Source organism: Moschus berezovskii, chromosome 2 (assembly GCF_049115385.1).
Source record: "Moschus berezovskii isolate FMDL1 chromosome 2, NW_MosBer_1.0, whole genome shotgun sequence".
Taxonomy (NCBI): domain Eukaryota; kingdom Metazoa; phylum Chordata; class Mammalia; order Artiodactyla; family Moschidae; genus Moschus; species Moschus berezovskii.
Genome location: NC_142461.1, coordinates 38,760,998 through 38,779,095, shown reverse-complemented (window position 1 = coordinate 38,779,095; position 18,098 = coordinate 38,760,998). Strand labels below are relative to the sequence as shown.

At 39.6% G+C, this 18,098-nt stretch overlaps 1 protein-coding gene across 5 annotated transcripts in view; it reads left to right on the top strand.

Moving 5' to 3' along the window:
• Positions 1–18,098, top strand: part of UNC80 (unc-80 subunit of NALCN channel complex) — a 218,111-nt gene that overhangs the window by 93,492 nt on the left and 106,521 nt on the right. For 4 of the 5 annotated variants that reach the window (XM_088842019.1, XM_055398557.2, XM_088842016.1 and 1 more), the window contains exons 23-25: positions 3,486–3,698; positions 8,431–8,566; positions 12,456–12,589. In XM_088842019.1, the coding sequence (XP_088698145.1) occupies positions 3,486–3,698; positions 8,431–8,566; positions 12,456–12,589 (483 nt within the window). Of the gene's footprint in view, positions 1–3,485; positions 3,699–8,430; positions 8,603–12,455; positions 12,590–18,098 lie in introns of all 5 variants that reach the window. The other variant, XM_088842008.1, reaches the window with a different exon arrangement.

Sequence of the window (18,098 nt, the reverse complement as noted above, 5' to 3'; positions counted from 1 at the left end):
AATTAAAATTGTTTTTCATTCAAAATGCCTTGAGTTTCCTAAGCAAATAAAACATATTTTCTAAAGAAGCCAAGTCAACCTACATGGGAAGCCTTATATAGCACAGTCTGGGTTTTTTATTCATCTTCTGTTAGTCTTCTCAGTGCAATTTAATAGTTAAAAGAAATATATATATATATAAAAAGAACTTCTGCCCCATACATTTGAGTTAGGTTAAGTTTTTATGCTCATTAATCATGAAAGAGCTAAAGTTCATCACCTAATGCTATTCCAGCAGTGTTTTTCCTGCCTTCCTGTCATTAAGCAATGAATTTCATTGCTCTATATTGGAAATGTGTCAAAATGTGACATGAGAAGAATACATTTACATCACTTGCCTTGCCTTCCAGACTGGAGTTCCTTTTTAGAGATAGATGTTCCAGGCTTTTCCAAATGCAGATTAGCATATCTGAAATCTTTGGTAAACTGAATATTTAATACAAGGAAAGAGTATAGATATTTAGTTGGGGTGTTCCAGCACCATGGTAATGATAAGTTTAATGCAGAAATTCATCTGAGCCTTTGCATTCTAAAGTCTTTCTATCCTTCTGACCTGCTATCAAGTCTTGGCACCAATAAAGTTGAGGATAGTTTCTCATCATCAATATCCATATTTTATTAATGATAGATTTTCATCATTGTGTTTATCTTCCATTCTGCCTTTTCACATAGATTAACTTTATCTTCAATGGTAATATGTCATATTTTTTGTAAAATTAAGTCCCAACATAATTAAATTTTTTACTAGGATTCTTGATAGTTTCATTTAAGTTGTAAACAATGGGAAAATGCTTAAAGGGCTAACTTGCTTGAAACATCCAGGGTATTTGAGATAGTGTGTTACCTGACAGTAACTCCTTCTGCCTGAAGAGGAAGGGATTAAGGAAATCTTCTTAGAGGAGGTAACTAAACTGAAGCTTAAAAGTGGGAATCTGCTAGATAGAAAAGGTGCTTAAAGGCTCTGCAACTGATGGAAACAACACATGGAAAGGTATGAGATGTCTTATCTGGGAGAGTAACCAGTTTGACGTAAGTGGATCACAGAGTACTTGAGGTGAGGATAGGGAGATAAATGAACCAAACCACAAAGGTCAGTTACCTTTATTCATTGATGAGTCAGATGGATGGACCATAAAATATATTTTAAATGGGAAAATTATGTGATTACTTGTGTTTTACATGACATTAATGTTCCATTTTTAAAGTCACTTTTACATACATTTTAGAAATCATCGTTTCCCCAGGTGTATATGAGCATGAATTAAGACCTTGAAGATACCAAAGAGGTACAGATCTGAGCATCAGAGAGACCTGAGAATGAATCCCATGTCTGCTTCTTCCCAGCTACATAAGAGTGGAAAAGTTATACCTCATATTAAGAAATATTAAATTGAGGATATTATTTCACAGGGTTGTTATGATAATTAAGAATTACAATTTATAAAAACCAGTTGGAACATAATTGATATTCTCTGTGCATTAGCACCTATTTTGACATTATAGATTGAGGAATTGTTAAGAATGCTATTACTTGAATCATGAAGACTGTTTCCATTTGAAAACATGTGGGACATGGGATTCATTAGGTAACTCTAAGATGATAGCAAGGGCTTCCCCCTGATAGCTCAGCTGGTAAAGAATCCACCAGCAATGTGGGAGACCTGGGTTCAATCTCTGGGTTGGGAAAATCCCCTGGAGAAGGGAAAGGCTACCCAGGGAAATTCTGGCCTGGAGAATTCCATGGACTGTATAGTCCATGGGGTTGCAAGAATCAGACATGACTGAGCAACTTTCACTTTCAAGATTGTAAGGTCACAGAAACGGACGTCTCAAGCTGTAAGGAAATAACCCAGACACCAAGGGAAAGTAACAGGCTTTATTGGCAGTGCGCTCCTGGGCAGAACCCACTGACCGCAAGAATGGCCAGGAGGAGTTCTGCCCCGAACAAAGGCAGGGTGCGATTTTTATAACTTAGGGGCAGGAAGTGGCATCATATAACCTGGACAGGCCTAAAATAAGGTAAAGCTTGGGAATGCGAGATTGCGAATGGTCAGCTAGTTGAGGTGGTGAGACCAGGTTGGTCACTCTGGAGGTCAGGAAGAGGGGGTAGATCTCAGCAGAGGGTTATCACGTCAGAGATTCCTCAGCAGTTTGGGACTTTTTCCCTCCAGCGGGGGATGGAGAGGGGAAGAAGGAGCCAAGATAGCCACCAGGAAGGGGAAGCCAAGAAGGCCACCAGGATCCGACCTTACAAAGATGATAGAGAATATTGTTATATATATTTTTTAACTGACACAAGTGAATGTTGGATGTATGTATTTTTTGTGACCTGTTGACCTATGGGAAACTTCACATTCTTTCCCATATTAAATTTTTCTTGGCTTCTAAAGAGTAGATATCTTACTTTTATAAGTTTCTGGGTATTAACAAAAAGCTCTTGCTTTTATTTTTCAAGCACATCTTGACAAGGTGGAGTCATATTTTTATTTTCCTGAAGAAATGCTGTTTCTCATTTATCAATTAAGCAATTTCCTCTTTGTCAAACATTTTCAATTGAAACCACGCTTATTTAAGCAGAATTTGATCTGTTGTTTATGAAAAATTAGAGAAAGAGACTAACTTAACCGAGTTAATTTATTCATTCATTCATTTATTTGTTTTTTTTCTCATTTCAAGCCCCATTTTATTCTGTTTACCCTCACATCTCAGCCTGGTATAGTAAGCTCTTCTTTTTCTTATTAGCCAAAGTCAGAGAGCAGTTGTATATCCTTGGAGTTTGTGGATTGTCCTTAAAAAACTGACATCCTTGGTTAATCTACATCTAGTACTAGAAATTGAATATATATTTGCATTATGCTAATTTTAGGTTTAAGAAAGCTTCATATTTAAAGCCTCCTTATTAAAAGTGATTTCACACTCAAATCCCCACTGTCTCTGAAATATGCAAAGATAGAATCATGGAATTACTTGAGATTCTCCAAAAGGAGAAAACTACATGCAGAAACCGACTTAAAATTTCTCATTATTCAATACTCAAATTTGCCTTCATGGATTCATTTTCCAGATTTCCCACTATTACTGTAACCATGTTAACACTGCCCTGGGAAATATCACTGCTGCTGCTAAGTCACTCAATTTTGTCTGACTTTTTGCGACCCTAGGACTGTAGCCTGCCAGGCTCCTCTGTCCATGGGATTCTCCAGGCACTGGAGTGGGTTGTCATTTCCTTCTCCAGGGGATCTTCCTGATTTAGGGATAAAACCCAAGTCTCCTGTGGCTCCTGCATTGCAAGTAGATTGCTTACTGCTGAGCCACAGGGGAAATATGGCTAGACCAAATCAAAATACAAAGGCAAAAATAAGCTAAGAGTACATAGGCATTTGCTTTAAGGTCAGATTCATTATTTGTTAATCCCACATTACTCTTTCCTTAACAACCTTACTCAGGAAGCTCCGGTGGTAGCCAGAGCAGCATTGTTCCTGGAATGTGCCCGTTTTGTGCACCGCTGCAACCGTGGCAACTGGCCAGAGTGGATGAAAGGACATCATGTGAACATCACCAAGAAAGGCCTTTCCAGGGGACGGTCCCCCATTGTGGGCAACAAGCGGAACCAGAAACTGCAGTGGAATGCCGCCAAGCTCTTCTACCAGTGGGGAGACGTGAGCTTTTGATTTTCTTCTATAAAAATTAGGCCGAGTGAAGTGAAGACATTTTGCGTTTTTGTTTGTTCATTTGTTTGGGAGATAATTTGAGTATCTGTTAGGTACCAAGCACTGAACAAAACCTTTCAAGGGGAAATAATTCATTTAATCTTCCCAATAAATCTACAAAGGTAGACATTATTATCTCTTCTGTCTCCCTTCCTGATCCTCTGCCTCTTTCCTCCCTGTAAATGTAAACATTCTCAGCATCTCATATCAGTTCTTCTTGTATAATCTCCACCAGGATTACATTTATTCCTGTGTTTTCTACTATTAGCTCTATGCCAGAAGCACCCAGTTCTCTATCCATAGCACTTTTCAGATCCTTGACCAACTTCACCAACTGTACTTTGGAGGCATTCACTTGATGTTCTGAAACTAAATCTGACCAAACTAAAACGCTTCTCTCCATTTAAACACACCCCCATCTGTAACCCTTCTTGAATTTTCTATTCTTTTTGATGGAACTACCATCATCTGAAATGACAGCCTTTGAACATATTCTCAACCTCGTTCCCTTATTGATTCCACCTCTTTTATGTCACTGATGCCCTTTGAGGTCAGATCTTCACTATTTCTCTGTGTGACTAAAGTATTTTCCTATTTGACTTCCTCCCACAATCTCCCCTCTCTGACCCATCCTACACACTGCCGATAAAATCTCCCTTTGGCATAGCCCGTCTAAAAGCAGAATATTCATATCTCTTCTCCCAGCCTCCAGACTCTCTTCTTCCAATTCATTCTCCAAACTGCTGTCAGAATGATTAGGCTAAAATGCAAATTATGTTATAGTGCTTCAGTGGCCCTCCTTTTCCCTTGGGATAAAAACCCAAATTGCTCAGCCTGGCATCTCGGCTCTTTCCACAACTTTTGTTCAAATCACACCAAGATTATAGATGATGAAGTCAATGAACTGATATATCTAAAGGACATTTATCTCAATCCTTTACATCTAAGAGGTGTTCAGTGATAAGTTATGATACTAAATTTTGAAAGCAGGGTATATGGTTTGTCTCTGCATTTTTAGACAGCTAGCATGGTGTCCCTGGAAGGAGTGATAAGACTTCTTCTCCGCTCAAAAACTGCCTTTCATCCTTCAGAATGCAAAATGAAGTCCATCTTCCAGAACTGTGGAATCTGGTCCCAATTTACTTTTCCAAGGCCTCAGGCACATTATTTCTGCTCCCAAATTGGTGCTTCAACCAAGTGGCTTTGTTGATAGTCTCTGAACACGTCAGTGCATGTCCCTGAATATGGGTCTTTGGGAACTCTCTTTCTGAAATACCCACTTTTCCCTTCCCCATTAGCCTAACGCCAATTCTTGAGAATCTACAGGAATGAGACTTTGATTCTCTGAAATGAATCTAATGTCTTCATTTTCTAATACATAAAGTAATTTCATTCTCTTTCACCACTTAATGTCCTTTTTTCATATGCTATTACCTCCCCAATAGACTATAAGCTCCTTGAGGTAAAGAACAAGAGATAAAGTCAGACACCCTATGTTTGAATCCCAGTTCAAGGCTGCTGAGTGACCTTGAGCAGGTTTTTCAACCTAACTTTCCTAATTGCCAAGCAGTGATACTTCTTTGTGAAAGTTTATAATTTACTCAGGCATATTAATAAAGATACTGATTCACTAAACAGTTTATTCAACTTTATGTTTTATTTAGTAACTAGCAAATTACCTCACCTAATAAATATTTGATGAATGAAGAAGGAATGAACATATCCCTAAGGCACTTTTCTTGTCTTGGAAGAGATGTAGAGCTCTAAATTATTATTTAGATATTTTATATTGTCCCAAGCAAGTTCATTTTTTGAGAAACTTTCTAAGTTTTGTGAACTGTGGGTTTAACTTAAATTGCTTGGTTTCAGAATCCAGGGGAGATCAATGTAGATTTTCTCCCCCTTTGACTCTCACTATTAAGTCTGCTGGCTCCACTCAGACTCATAATTCCTTGTTACCTTCTGTTGGGTGAGTGTGTAATTTCCTCAGTTCTTTCTTGCCACAGCAAAAATTTGAAGTGATGGACAGACCAGTGTTACAGCCCCATGTAAATTTCTGCATCACAGCAAAAATTTTAAGCGATGGATGGACCAGTGTTACAGCTTCATGTCACAGTTCAGTTTTATTTAGAAAGCAAAGGAAAATACATCCTTGAGGTGTGAGAGGGGGTTGACCCAGAAGGCTCAAAGAGAACAGAAGCCCCCGGCTCAATTTTCGTTCCTCTATTTATGTGTTTTTTCTCCTCCCCCTGGGCCTACCCTATGTAAATTGGGCCAGCCAGGAGCGCTGTTTGTGTTACCTGAGGCCCTCACTCCAGTCCTCAGACCTTCCTTTGTTCTATTTTCACGGGCTTTTCCCTTCTTTGTGTTTTAGCCACCGCCATTCTGAACTCCTTTTTCCTATTCTAACTACCTAACACTTCTTTAGAGAGAATTTCTAAAATAGTAGCATCAGGACAAGGCTTTCTGTTGAGGTGGTGGTTTTTGCTTTCAGGTTTTGTTTTGTTTGCTTAGAACTTCTCAAGTTAGCAACCAAGCTGCATTTCTTTTGTCTTGATGTGTTTTTTGTTACTCCTCAATTCCAGAGTTTAAGGAGACCCCTTTGTTTTCAAATAGCCAAGATGTTCAAACAACGTGTGTTTTTATTTGCAGAGCTCTAGACACATCTTTTGAGCTTCCCAGGTGTCTAGGTGGTAAGGAATCCACCTGCCAATGCAGGAGACAGAGGAAATATGGGTTCAATCCCTGGGTCAGGAAGATTCCCTGAAGTAGGAAATGGCAACCTGCTGCAGTATTCTTACCTGGAAAATTCCATCGACAGAAGAGCCTGACAGGCTATTGTCCATAGGGTCCCTAAGTGTCAGATGCGACAGCATGCATATGCACACATGGACATATTTTTGTAACTTTCCAGTAGCAAATCTAATCTCTTGCATGCCCAGAATTTATCCGTTTTTCTAAATATTTGAAAAGGATGATGCAGGAGGAAAGAAGAAAATTAGCTGGCATTTTGTTCTTACCAGCGCACAGAGTAATCAAACTGTCAGACCAAGTTCAGTGCTCATTTTAGCTCTTTGATTCTCTTTCCTATGTATGTGTCTCTTCTTTTATTCTATACAATATGTAATTGAAATGTGAAAGGAATTAGAGGAGCATATTTGTCTCTTTTGGGGGGGGAAATTCTTTTTTTTTAATCAGACGTTAGTACATGATGACTCCAAAGAACAGATAGCGAGCATTGGTTTTGTGAATGCCTTATAAAAGCTAATGTTGTTTATGTGTAGAGGTAAAAGTCATGTTTCTAATGTTGCTGTTCAGTACACTATCAAAAGAATAGTTAATATTTCAAAAGAACAGTTAATATTTCTTTCTAATCCATAACATATCATAAGGGGGAAACAAAGTCTATAAGAAAATCATTGATTGCATATATGATGAAAGATACAAATAAAATTGCAGTTCTAGAAGTCATGCCAGCCTCCAAACTCATTAGCCTGACAGTGCTAGCCTCAAAAAATTGCATGATCAGAAACATTCTGAGGAAATGTGGCTTATTTTTTGTTGCAGCAAAACCCTCCATTAAAAACAACCATATAGGACTTCCCTGATGGTCCAGTGGTTAACACTCTGCACTTCCAATGCAGGAAGCATGGGTTAGATGGGGAAAAAATGAGAGACTTTATTTTGGGGGCTCCAAAATCACTGCAGATGGTGACTCCAGCCATGAAATTAAAAGACGCTTGCTCCTTGGAAGAAAAGCTGTGACCAACCTAGACAGCACATTAAAAAGCAGAGACATTACTTTACCAACAAAGGTCTAGTCAAAGCTATGGTTTTTCCAGTAGTCATGTATGGGTGTGAGAGTTGGACCATAAAAAAAGCTGAGCACCGAAGAATTGATGCTTTTGAACTGTGGTGTTGGAGAAGACTCTTGAGAGTCCCTTGGACTGCAAGAGATCCAACCAGTCCATCCTAAAGGAAATCAGTCCTGAATATTCACTGGAAGGACTAATGCTGAAGCTGAAACTCCAATACTTTGGCCACCTGATGTGAAGAACTGACTCACTAGAAAAGCCCCTGATGCTGGGAAAGATTGAAGGCAGGAGGAGAAGGGGATGACAGAGGATGAGATGGTTGGATGGCATCACTGACTTGATAGACATGAGTTTGAGCAAGCTTTGGGAGTTGGTCATGGACAGGGAGGCCTGGCACGCTACAGTCCATGGGGTCGCAAAGAGTCAGACATGACTGAGCAACTGAACTGAACTGGAAAACTAAGATCCCATGTGCCATGCGGCATGGCCAAAAAAACCAAAACTTTTTAAATAAATAAAAATAGTTAAAGGAAAATACAATTGCATACTCCCTTATGTGAGATCTATAAAATAAATGACCTTGAGGAAATAAAAATACTTTCAGAAAAAGTTTTGTGTGAGAATAAATACCATTCCAGTTCCTATAAGTCTTTAGGCTCATTGACCTTGGAGACAGCATTAGTGCCTTCCTTCTCTGGATTCCCATGTTGGGAAATGTGGTGGTAACAACACTGTGGCAAACAGAGGAAGCTTATGCTGGAGTCAATCCCCATGAATTGATTGCTGACGACCTCTGTAATGTGAAAGCCTCTTTTACAGTCTGACATATACCTCACGCTGTTTCATTCTTTTTCTGTTCATGGTAGGCAATCGGCGTCCGGTTGAATGAGCTGTGTCATGGAGAAAGTGAGAGTCCAGCCAACCTGCTGGGCCTCATTTATGATGAGGAGACCAAGAGGAGACTGAGAAAGGAGGATGAGGAGGAAGACTTTTTAGATGACAGTAAGGAGACTCCCTTTACTACAAGAACCCCTGCTTGTAAGAATCTCTGCTTTAGGAGCACGTAATATTTCTCTTTCCTCTTTCACATTCTTACCACCTTCCCATGTCTTCCACTGTACCTTCTCCCCTATTCCCTGTGCATGGATGTGAGCATGTGCATAAAACCACACAAAGTGAGGGCCGGAACCAGAGAAGACTACAGACAAGAGCAAAGAGTTGTAGGCCATATGAAACATTCATTGTTTTGTAGTCTCTGACTCCTAATATTGTAAATGTCAAGATTAGTTTTAGACTTCCTTGAGAAAAGGAAGTTGTGGAAAAGTGCTGTTCCAGAAAAGGGTTTGGTCAGGTTTTGTGTTTTTTTATTACTCTTGAAGATATAAAAAAGGGCTAGACCAAATGAAATTAAACACGAAAAGCTTCTCAAATCACTAAAATATTAAAATATTTAATCATAGTTTATCATATTTAACATGAAATTCAAATTTTAAGATTCAGACTATTAGAACTGTGAATGTTTGATTTACTGTTCTTATTTACTAAAAGTATAATTGAGTCCCATCATAGAAGAATAGAGACAAAGAGATTCCTGAACATCTTTCTCAACACCATTTTGTGCATATGTGTGTTCTATACCATACAAGCTTGTGAGTATGTGTACCGCTGCCTTTTATGGAGTAGCAAATTCCGATATGATTTTGGAATGAGTATCATTAACTGATGAAGATATTGAGGTCTCTTCCTTTTGACCTACCCTAGTGATTTGAAATGCAGATTCCCTGATGATGTCTTAAGGATTATCCTTAGTTAAGTGAAGCCAAACCTACTTCATCTTTAAAGGCATGAAATATAAAAGGATGGCTAGAATGTAATATTAGACAGAACTAAACAATAATCAAATAAAACATATTGTCTTCTACTTTCATGCCAATAATTTTTTTGCATTTTTCCATCATTTTGCTCTTCCTCTGCTGCTGCTGCTGCTGCTAAGTCACTTCAGTCATGTCCCACTCTGTTGGACCCCATAGACGGCAGCCTACTAGGCTCCTCCGTCCCTGGGATTCTCCAGGCAGAACACTGGAGTGGGTTGCCATTTCCTTCAAATAAAAAAAAATCTTCTTGACTTAGCTGTTGACAAAACACTAAATTCTGATGTTAGTCTTTTAACCTAATGATGAAAGTTTTTCCCAAAGATTCCCTCAAGTTCATAGGAGTCTAGGTTATCCTAGAATGACTCACAAAATTGGGTCTGATTTGTAATAGGACTTGAGAATAATCCAGCAACCACAGAATCTAGTTTAGGCCTGCCAGGAGACATCCCCAAACTGCCCCGGATCTCCTAGGGGTCCTTCAGGACAGAGAGAAGCCAAAGCCATGTTAGATGGAAGTAACTTCATAGACCAAAATGGTCTCACATCTCCATGAGACTACATAAGTATCACTGGCAATATGGTATGCTTGGTATAACAGTTTTTTGGTGAGACTATTTATAAGTCAGTAATTGTTCCCTATAACAGAATATTTCAGATGATACTTATGAGAAAGCCTGGAGTAAGACCAAGCTCATTGTCTATGGGACTGACAAGAAGAATCTAGATGATATCCTTAGGATTACAAGCACAGATCCAGAAGTTTACACTAAATAACTAGTGTTCAATTACGTTTTAAAAAGCAGTTCCACATCTAGGCAAGTTCAAGAGTCATATAGACTCTAGAACATTCATTCACTGAATATAAGATTGGAATGTCTTCTTTAGTTCCACTTTCAAGTCAAAAGTGGAACATACATAGCTCAGATTGCATTTTTAAAATAATTATGGTATAAGCACGTATCAGTCTGGAAACAATAGAGGAGTTTGTCTTTTTCATTCTTTTTTTGTTTTTTGGGTATTTTTTAGTACTATTTTTTAAATTTTTATTTATTTTAATTGGAGGCTAATTATAATATTTTAGTGGTTTTTGCCATACATTGACATGAATCAGCCATGGTGTACATGTGTTCCCCATCTTGACCCTCCTTCCCACCTCACTCCCCATCCCATCCCTCAGCGTCATCCCAGTGCACCAGCCCTGAGCACCCTGTCTCATGCATCGAACCTGGACTAGAGATCTATTTCACATATGATAATATACATGTTACAATGCTATTCTCTCAAATCATCCCACCCTTGCCTTCTCCCACAGAGTCCAAAAGTCTGTTCTTTACATCTGTGTCTCTTTTGCTGTCTCACACATAGGGTCATCGTTACCATCTTTCTAAATTCCATATGTATGCATTAATATACTATATTGGTGGTTTTCTTTCTGACTTACTTCACTCTGTATAATAGGCTCCAGTTTCATCCACCTCATTAGAACTGATTCAAATGCCTTCTTTTTAAGAGCTGAGTAATATTCCATTGTGTATATGTACCACAGCTTTCTTATCCATTCGTCTTCCAATGGACATCTAGGTTGCTGCCATGTCCTGGCTACTGTAAACAGTGCTTTTTCATTCTTAATAAGAGGCAATGTCCCTAGCCACATATTACCTCTGTAGAAAATATAATGGTTTTCATGGGGAAGCAATAGCCAGATATTTTCAGAAAGACCATAATTCTACCTACTATCAATATAAGAAATGCTTATATAGTATATCAATAATGAAAGCCAAATACACAGGAAATATTTTAGAGTTATTTAAAGATATTTTTAGGAAGGTTAATATGTAATGATATAGTTATTGCTTGATAAGTTGATTCATTCGAACTATTTTCTTCTATGGGAGATATGTCTTTGTCTTCTTTTCTGAACACTGATAAGTAATCAATATATTTCTCCATTATTTGTGATGTCATGTATCTGAGAACTAATCCTGAGGATTTAAATCTCTATAGTGTCAGATTGGTCATTATCTGCCTTTATAACAAAATCCATTTGTTGGTCTATGGTGGATACAACATTTAACTCATTCAGAGACTGGTATTCTTCAAAGCAAAGGAGAATATTTGCATATTCTAGTATAGCTATATGAGAAGGCAATGGCACCCCACTCCAGTACTCTTGCCTGGAAAATCCCATGGATGGAGGAGCCTGGTAGGCTGCAGTCCATGGGGTCGCTAGGAGTCGGAGACGACTGAGCGACTTCACCTTCACTTTTCACTTTCATGCATTGGAGAAGGAAATGGCAACCCACTCCAGTGTTCTTGCCTGGAGAATCCCAGGGACAGGGCATCCTGGTGGCTGCTGTCTATGAGGTCGCACAGAGTCGGACACGACTGACGTGACTTAGCAGCAGTAGTGTAGCTATTCCTTAATATGATAGGCTAACTTGTATAAACTGTATAACATGGGTGACCAAATAAATAAATCTTGTTTATGCTACAGAAACACATCTGAGCTAAAGCCGAAACAACTTCACTGCCCTAACAACATTAAGACAGACATCTCTTACAAAGTGAGCCAACAGGACTTTGTAGTTCCAAATCTATTCACGGCCGTATACCGTGTATAAATCTGATTGAATAGCTATGTGAAAATCTGGCAAGGCTGCTTTCTGTTTTTGTTTTCATTAAAAGGCTTTCAGGCCTAGTGGAGCTGCATTTTGTTTCTCTATAATGCCTTGAGGAAAAGAATTCTTACTGATTGACATTTTAATACTGAAGTATTTGTTATAGAATTGCAAAATGGAGGGGGAAAGAGATGTGTTGTGATGTATAGACTATGCTAAAGGGACCAGGCAAATTGAACATATACAGATGACATCCTCATTTACAGTTTCATTTTGCACATGGATAGGTAACATTCTCATATACAATTTGATTTTACACATGTGTAGCTATGTCCATCAAACTGTGCCTCTGTATTTTTTATTGGTTGTTTGCTTATGAAAGAACTCTTTCCTCCATAGGTACTGTGAACCCCTCTAAATGTGGCTGCCCCTTTGCCTTGAAGATGGCAGCCTGCCAGCTTCTCCTGGAGATTACCACCTTCCTACGAGAGACCTTTTCATGTCTGCCCAGACCACGCACTGAGCCTCTGATGGTTAGTGAAGCTTATTAATAATGAGGCTACTTGGAGAGTCCAGCCAGGTGGCTTGGTTTTCTATTGTCACAATTTCCACAAATATCCAATGAACAAATGTATCATATAGTTTAAAAATTCAACCAAGGGATTTTCATATATAAAAAGAAAATCTCTTTTTATCTATTAAAAAACTGAAAGTTGACCTTAAAATCACAAAAGACTGCACCACTGGGTAATGTCTAATTGATCACTGTTAGTTAACCTAGGAATATCTAAGAACCTTTCTATGTTCCTTTATTCTGCAAACTATGAGGAGTTTTATAGCCACCTTTTTCCAGAAATCACTGATAGGTTTGTTTTTTTCATACTCAGTTCAGTTCAGTAGTTCAGTCATGTGCAATTCTTTGCAACCCCATGGACTGCAGCTTGCCAGGCTTCCCTGTCCGTCACTAACTTCCAGAGCTTACTCAAACTCATGTTCACTGAGTCAGTGATGCCATCCAACCATCTCATCCTCTGTCATCCCCTTCTCCTCCCACCTTCAGTCTTTCCCAGAATCAGGGTCTTTTCTAGTGAGTCAGTTCTTTGCATCAGGTGGTCAAAGTATTGGAGTTTTAGCTTCAGCATAAGTCCTTCCAATGAATATTCAGGACTGATTTCCTTTAGGATGGACCGGTTGGATCTCCTTGCAGTCCAAGGGACTCTCAAGAGTCTTCTCCAACACCACAGTTCAAAAGCATCAATTCTTTAGTGCTCAGCTTTCTTTGTAGTCCAACTCTCACATCCATACATGACTACTGGAAAAACCATATCAACAATTCATAAATTTATGTGCTTCCAGTGAATTTTCTCATTTAAATTATGAATGAAAAGACTCAAGTCTTTAGCATGTAAATGTCTTTGAACTAATATTTTATTCCTGCAGCATTTCATATGGATACAGATAGGCAGAAAAAGACCATGTGTGCATGCACACACACACACACGCACATACATACACGTGCACAGACACACAGGCAGGCATACACATAGACACACTTGTATGCCATCAGGACCTGATTTTTTTAACTTAAGATACAAATTCTAGCAAGAGCCAGGAGTCATCACAAAGCACTTTGGACAGAGGCCCATCTCAGAGCCAATTTTCTTGGCCCTTTGTTCTCTAATGGGCACCGTGTTTCCAGTGGTTCTTTTATCATAGGCCTTCCCCAACCAGAGCTGAGGAACCAGACAAATTCTTTTTTTTCTCCCCATTACACAAAACTTACACTACCAGAGAAACTGTTACACTAACAATCTATGTGCTTCCATTTAGGTGAATTTTACAGTGCACCAACTCTCCTGCTGTTTTGACCAAACTCAGTATGAGCAAGACCCTACTGCAGTCCCAGGGGGTTAGAGGTTGGCATGAGGAATGGAACCAAAAAGTCAGTGCTCTGGTATTCCTGAGTTGTTCCTCTAACTCTGATTTCCAGTGACTGCACAGCCCTTTTCCTCACACTCTAAAGCATAAAATGGAACTCTTTGTAGGTGAAATATGTTTTCAAGAGAAATGTGTCCACATTTGGACTGTGAAACTGCAGTATTTAAATACTATGAAATGGAGTTCCTCCTACTTAATTTCATGTTATCCTGAACCTTTATTTTTCTGAATTGTCACCTTCACTATTATATTGAGACTACTATAGAAAATCAAGAAAGTCTGCCACTTAAACATGTTTAAAGTCAAGGTTAATCTGTAGGCCTCTGTGAGTGTTATTCATATCAATATTCTAGTTATACTGACATCTTCATAAAAGCTCAGAAACACATCTGTTAAATTTTCAGATTTTCATTTTTTATTTATTTTTTAATATTTATTTGGCTGTGCCAGGTCTTAGTTACACGCAGGATCTTTAGGTGTGGCAAGCAAACTCTTAGTTACAGCATGTGGGATCTAGTTTCTTGACCAGGGATTGAACTTGGGCCCCCTGTGCTGGGTGTATGGCGTCTTAGCCACTGGATCACCAGGGAAGTCCAAATTTTCAGATTTTTAAAGGTCGCTATTTTGACTTATAGTGATTTTAAAAAGATAAGAACCTTAAAGTTTGATTCAGTTATTTTTGTTCTTTCTTTCAACACTATAAAACTATAGTTTAATGTTCCTTATTGTAACAAAATATCTTTTTTAAGAAAATTAATCAAATCTTTAAAAAATGACTGTTAAGTTAACTGGCTGTCTAGTAGAAAATGCCAAAAAATTAAACTAAAATAGAGGCTGCAGTTATCCAATCAATAAGAGAAAATTTTTCATTGCCTTTAACTCGTTCTCATAAGTCTTTTATTCATTGAACTGTAACTTTTATTGTCAAGTATAGGTTCATAAATTTGGGGGGGATGTGACCTTTGGAAAATGGGAAAGAGCTCATGTTTAATCTATGTAACTATAGTTGATAAAGAAAGCTCGAATCACATTTTTAACTATTACAGAAAAAACAGTGTCATAAAACCATTTTACTAACACAGAAGCTATAAATGCTTAAAATAGGTTTTTTAAGAAGTTGTACAAAACAGTAAATCTAACAGGCTAAGCATAAATACCATTAAAATGAAATATTCTAAAGTTTTAACAAAACACTTGCTGTAAGAGTATTTATAGATTTGGGGGATATTTTATTAATTCAGTAACATTTTTAACAGCAGTAAAAATAAATAGCTACCTGAATGTACAGAATAATAAAAGTATAAGCTAGAAAAATATCACATTAGAAACTATAAATATTCTAGGATCTGAGACTTGAGGAGGGGGGAAGATAGGGAACATAAACTTTCTACCAAGAAAATATTTTTGATAGAAATGTCATAAGATCATTTCCCTGTGAAATATTTGTTTCTTTGAAAAAGTCCTGGTTATATCTGAAGTGTGCAAGAGAAAGGGACTTCCCAGGTGGTATTAGTGGTAAAGAATCTGCCTTACAAAGCAGGAGACATTAGAGATGCAAGTTCGATCCTTGGGTTGGGAAGATCCCCTGGCAACTCTTTCCAGTAGTCTTGCCTGGAGAATCCTATGAACAGGAGGAGGGAACAAGACGGCAGAGGAATAGGACAGCGAGACAACCTTCTCCCCGACGAATTCATCAAGAGAACATTTGAACGCGGAGTAAAGTCCACAAAACAACTTCTGTATGCTGGCAGAGGACATCAGGCACCCAGAAAAGCAGCCCATTGTCTTTGAAAGGAGGTAGGAAAAAACATAAAAGATAAAAAGAGAGACAAAAGAAGTAAGGACGGAGCTCCGTCCCGGGAAGGGAGGCTTTAAAAAGAGAGAAGTTTCCAAACACCAGGAAACACTCTCACTGGCGAGTCTATGGCGAGCCTTGGAACCTCAGAGGGCCACATAACCGGGAGGGAAAAGAAAGAAATAATTAAAACCTACAGATTACCCGCCAAACGGTAACTCCCAGCGGAGAAGCAGCGCAGACGCCTGCATCCGCAGTAAGCAGGTGGGGACTGGGCAGGGAGGAGCCGGCTGAACTGCTTGGAGAGAGGACTGGGCTTGAATGCCGCGAGGGCAATCTGAGAGAACTAACTGGGGATAGCAAAGCAGACTGGGATAGCTTCCCTGTGAAAAGACAGAAAGCTCTAACCTAAGACTCCGCCAGCCCCGCTCACAGAACAAAGGGCTGAGCAGAGCGAGCCGGCTGCGGTCAGCCCATCCGCCATCCCCCGCTGAGACAAGCAGGGAGGTCAGCCAGAGCTAGAGCCAGAGGGGGCAACCACGGCCCCAGAAAGGCATCTGATACCAAACTGCAGGCAGGCGTCATTGCTAATCAAGACTTCTTGGGCTCGGGCCGGTCGATATCCGCCTGAGAAGGTGCGCTGGTTGTACACCCAGAAAACCGAGTGGCAGGGACTGGGGAGGCGATAAGTCGCAGCGACTGCACTCGCCAAACACCTGGTCACCTGAGCTGCTCGGACCGGGGAAGACACAAAACGCAGGCCCAACCAAGTCTGCGCCTTTGTGGAGTACCCGAGGACCTGAACCTGAGCTGCTCAGACCTGGGAAGTGCATACAACCCAGCGACGGACTCCGACAGTTCCTGGCAGAGCAACCTAGAGCCTGTGCAGTGTAGACTGGGACAGCACACGTGCTGTGAGCGGGGACAAACCCATTGTGGCTGAGACACTGCAAGCACTCCCCAGAGACGACAGAGATATTTGTCTGCAGCGTTCCTCCCTTCCCAGAACAGGACTGAACAACTGACCCTTAAAAAGGGTCCACCACCGCCCCCTAGTGTGAGGGCGGAAATTAGACACTGAAGAGACCAGCAAACAGAAGCTAAAATAGAGAGAACCACTTTGGAAATGACAGATAGAGAAGTCTAGAGGCTACCCCAAGAATGAGACCGAAAACCAGAGGCAAGAGGCTTAAGCCCAAATCCTGAGAAAACCAGAGAACTCTTGACTCCAGGGAACATTCATCGATAGGAGCTCATCAAACGCCTCCATACCTACACTAAAACCAAGCACCACCCAAGGGTCAACAAGTTCCAGACCAAGACATACCACACAAATTCTCCAGCAACACAGGAAAATAGCCCTGAGCATCAATATACAGGCTGCCCAAAGTCACTGCAAACCCACTGACATCTCATAACTCATTACTGGACACTACATTGCACTCCAGAGAGAAGAAATCCAGCTAACCCACCAGAACACCGACTGAAGCTTCCCTAACCAGGGAACCTTGACAAGTCACCCGTCCAACCCCACACACAGCAAGGAAACTACATAATAAAGAGAACTCCACAAACTGCCAGAAGACGGAAAGGCCACCGGAAGCAAAGCAATATAAGCAAGATGAAGAGGCAGAGAAATACCCAGCAAGTAAAGGAACAAGATAAATGCCCACCAACACAAACAAAAGAGGAAGATATAGGGAATCTACCTGATAAAGAATTTCGAATTTTGATGGTAAAAATGATTCAAAACCTTGAAAGCAAAATGGAGTTACAGATAAATAACCTGGAGAAAAGGATTGAGAAGATGCAAGAAAGGTTTAATGAGGATTTAGAGGAAATAAAAAAGAGTCAATATACAATGAATAATGGAATAGATGAGATCAGAAACACTCTGGAGGGAACAAACAGTAGAATAACAGAGGCAGAAGACAGGATAAGCGAGCTAGAAGATAGAGCTGTAGAAATAAATGAAACAGAGAGGAAAAAAGAAAAACGAATTAAAAGAAATGAGGATAATATTAGAGACCTCTGGGACAGTGGTAAACACCCAACATTCGAATCATAGGCGTCCCAGAAGAAGAAGACAAAAAGAAAGACCATGAGAGAATACTTGAGGAGATAATAGTTGAAAACTTTCCTAAAATGGGGAAAAAAATAATCACCCAAGTCCAAGAAACCCAGAGAGTCCCTAACAGGATAAACCTAAGGCAAAATACTCCAGGACACATATTAATCAAATTAACAAAGATCAAACACAAAGAACAAATATTAAAAGCAGCAAGGGAAAAGCAGCAAATAGCACACAA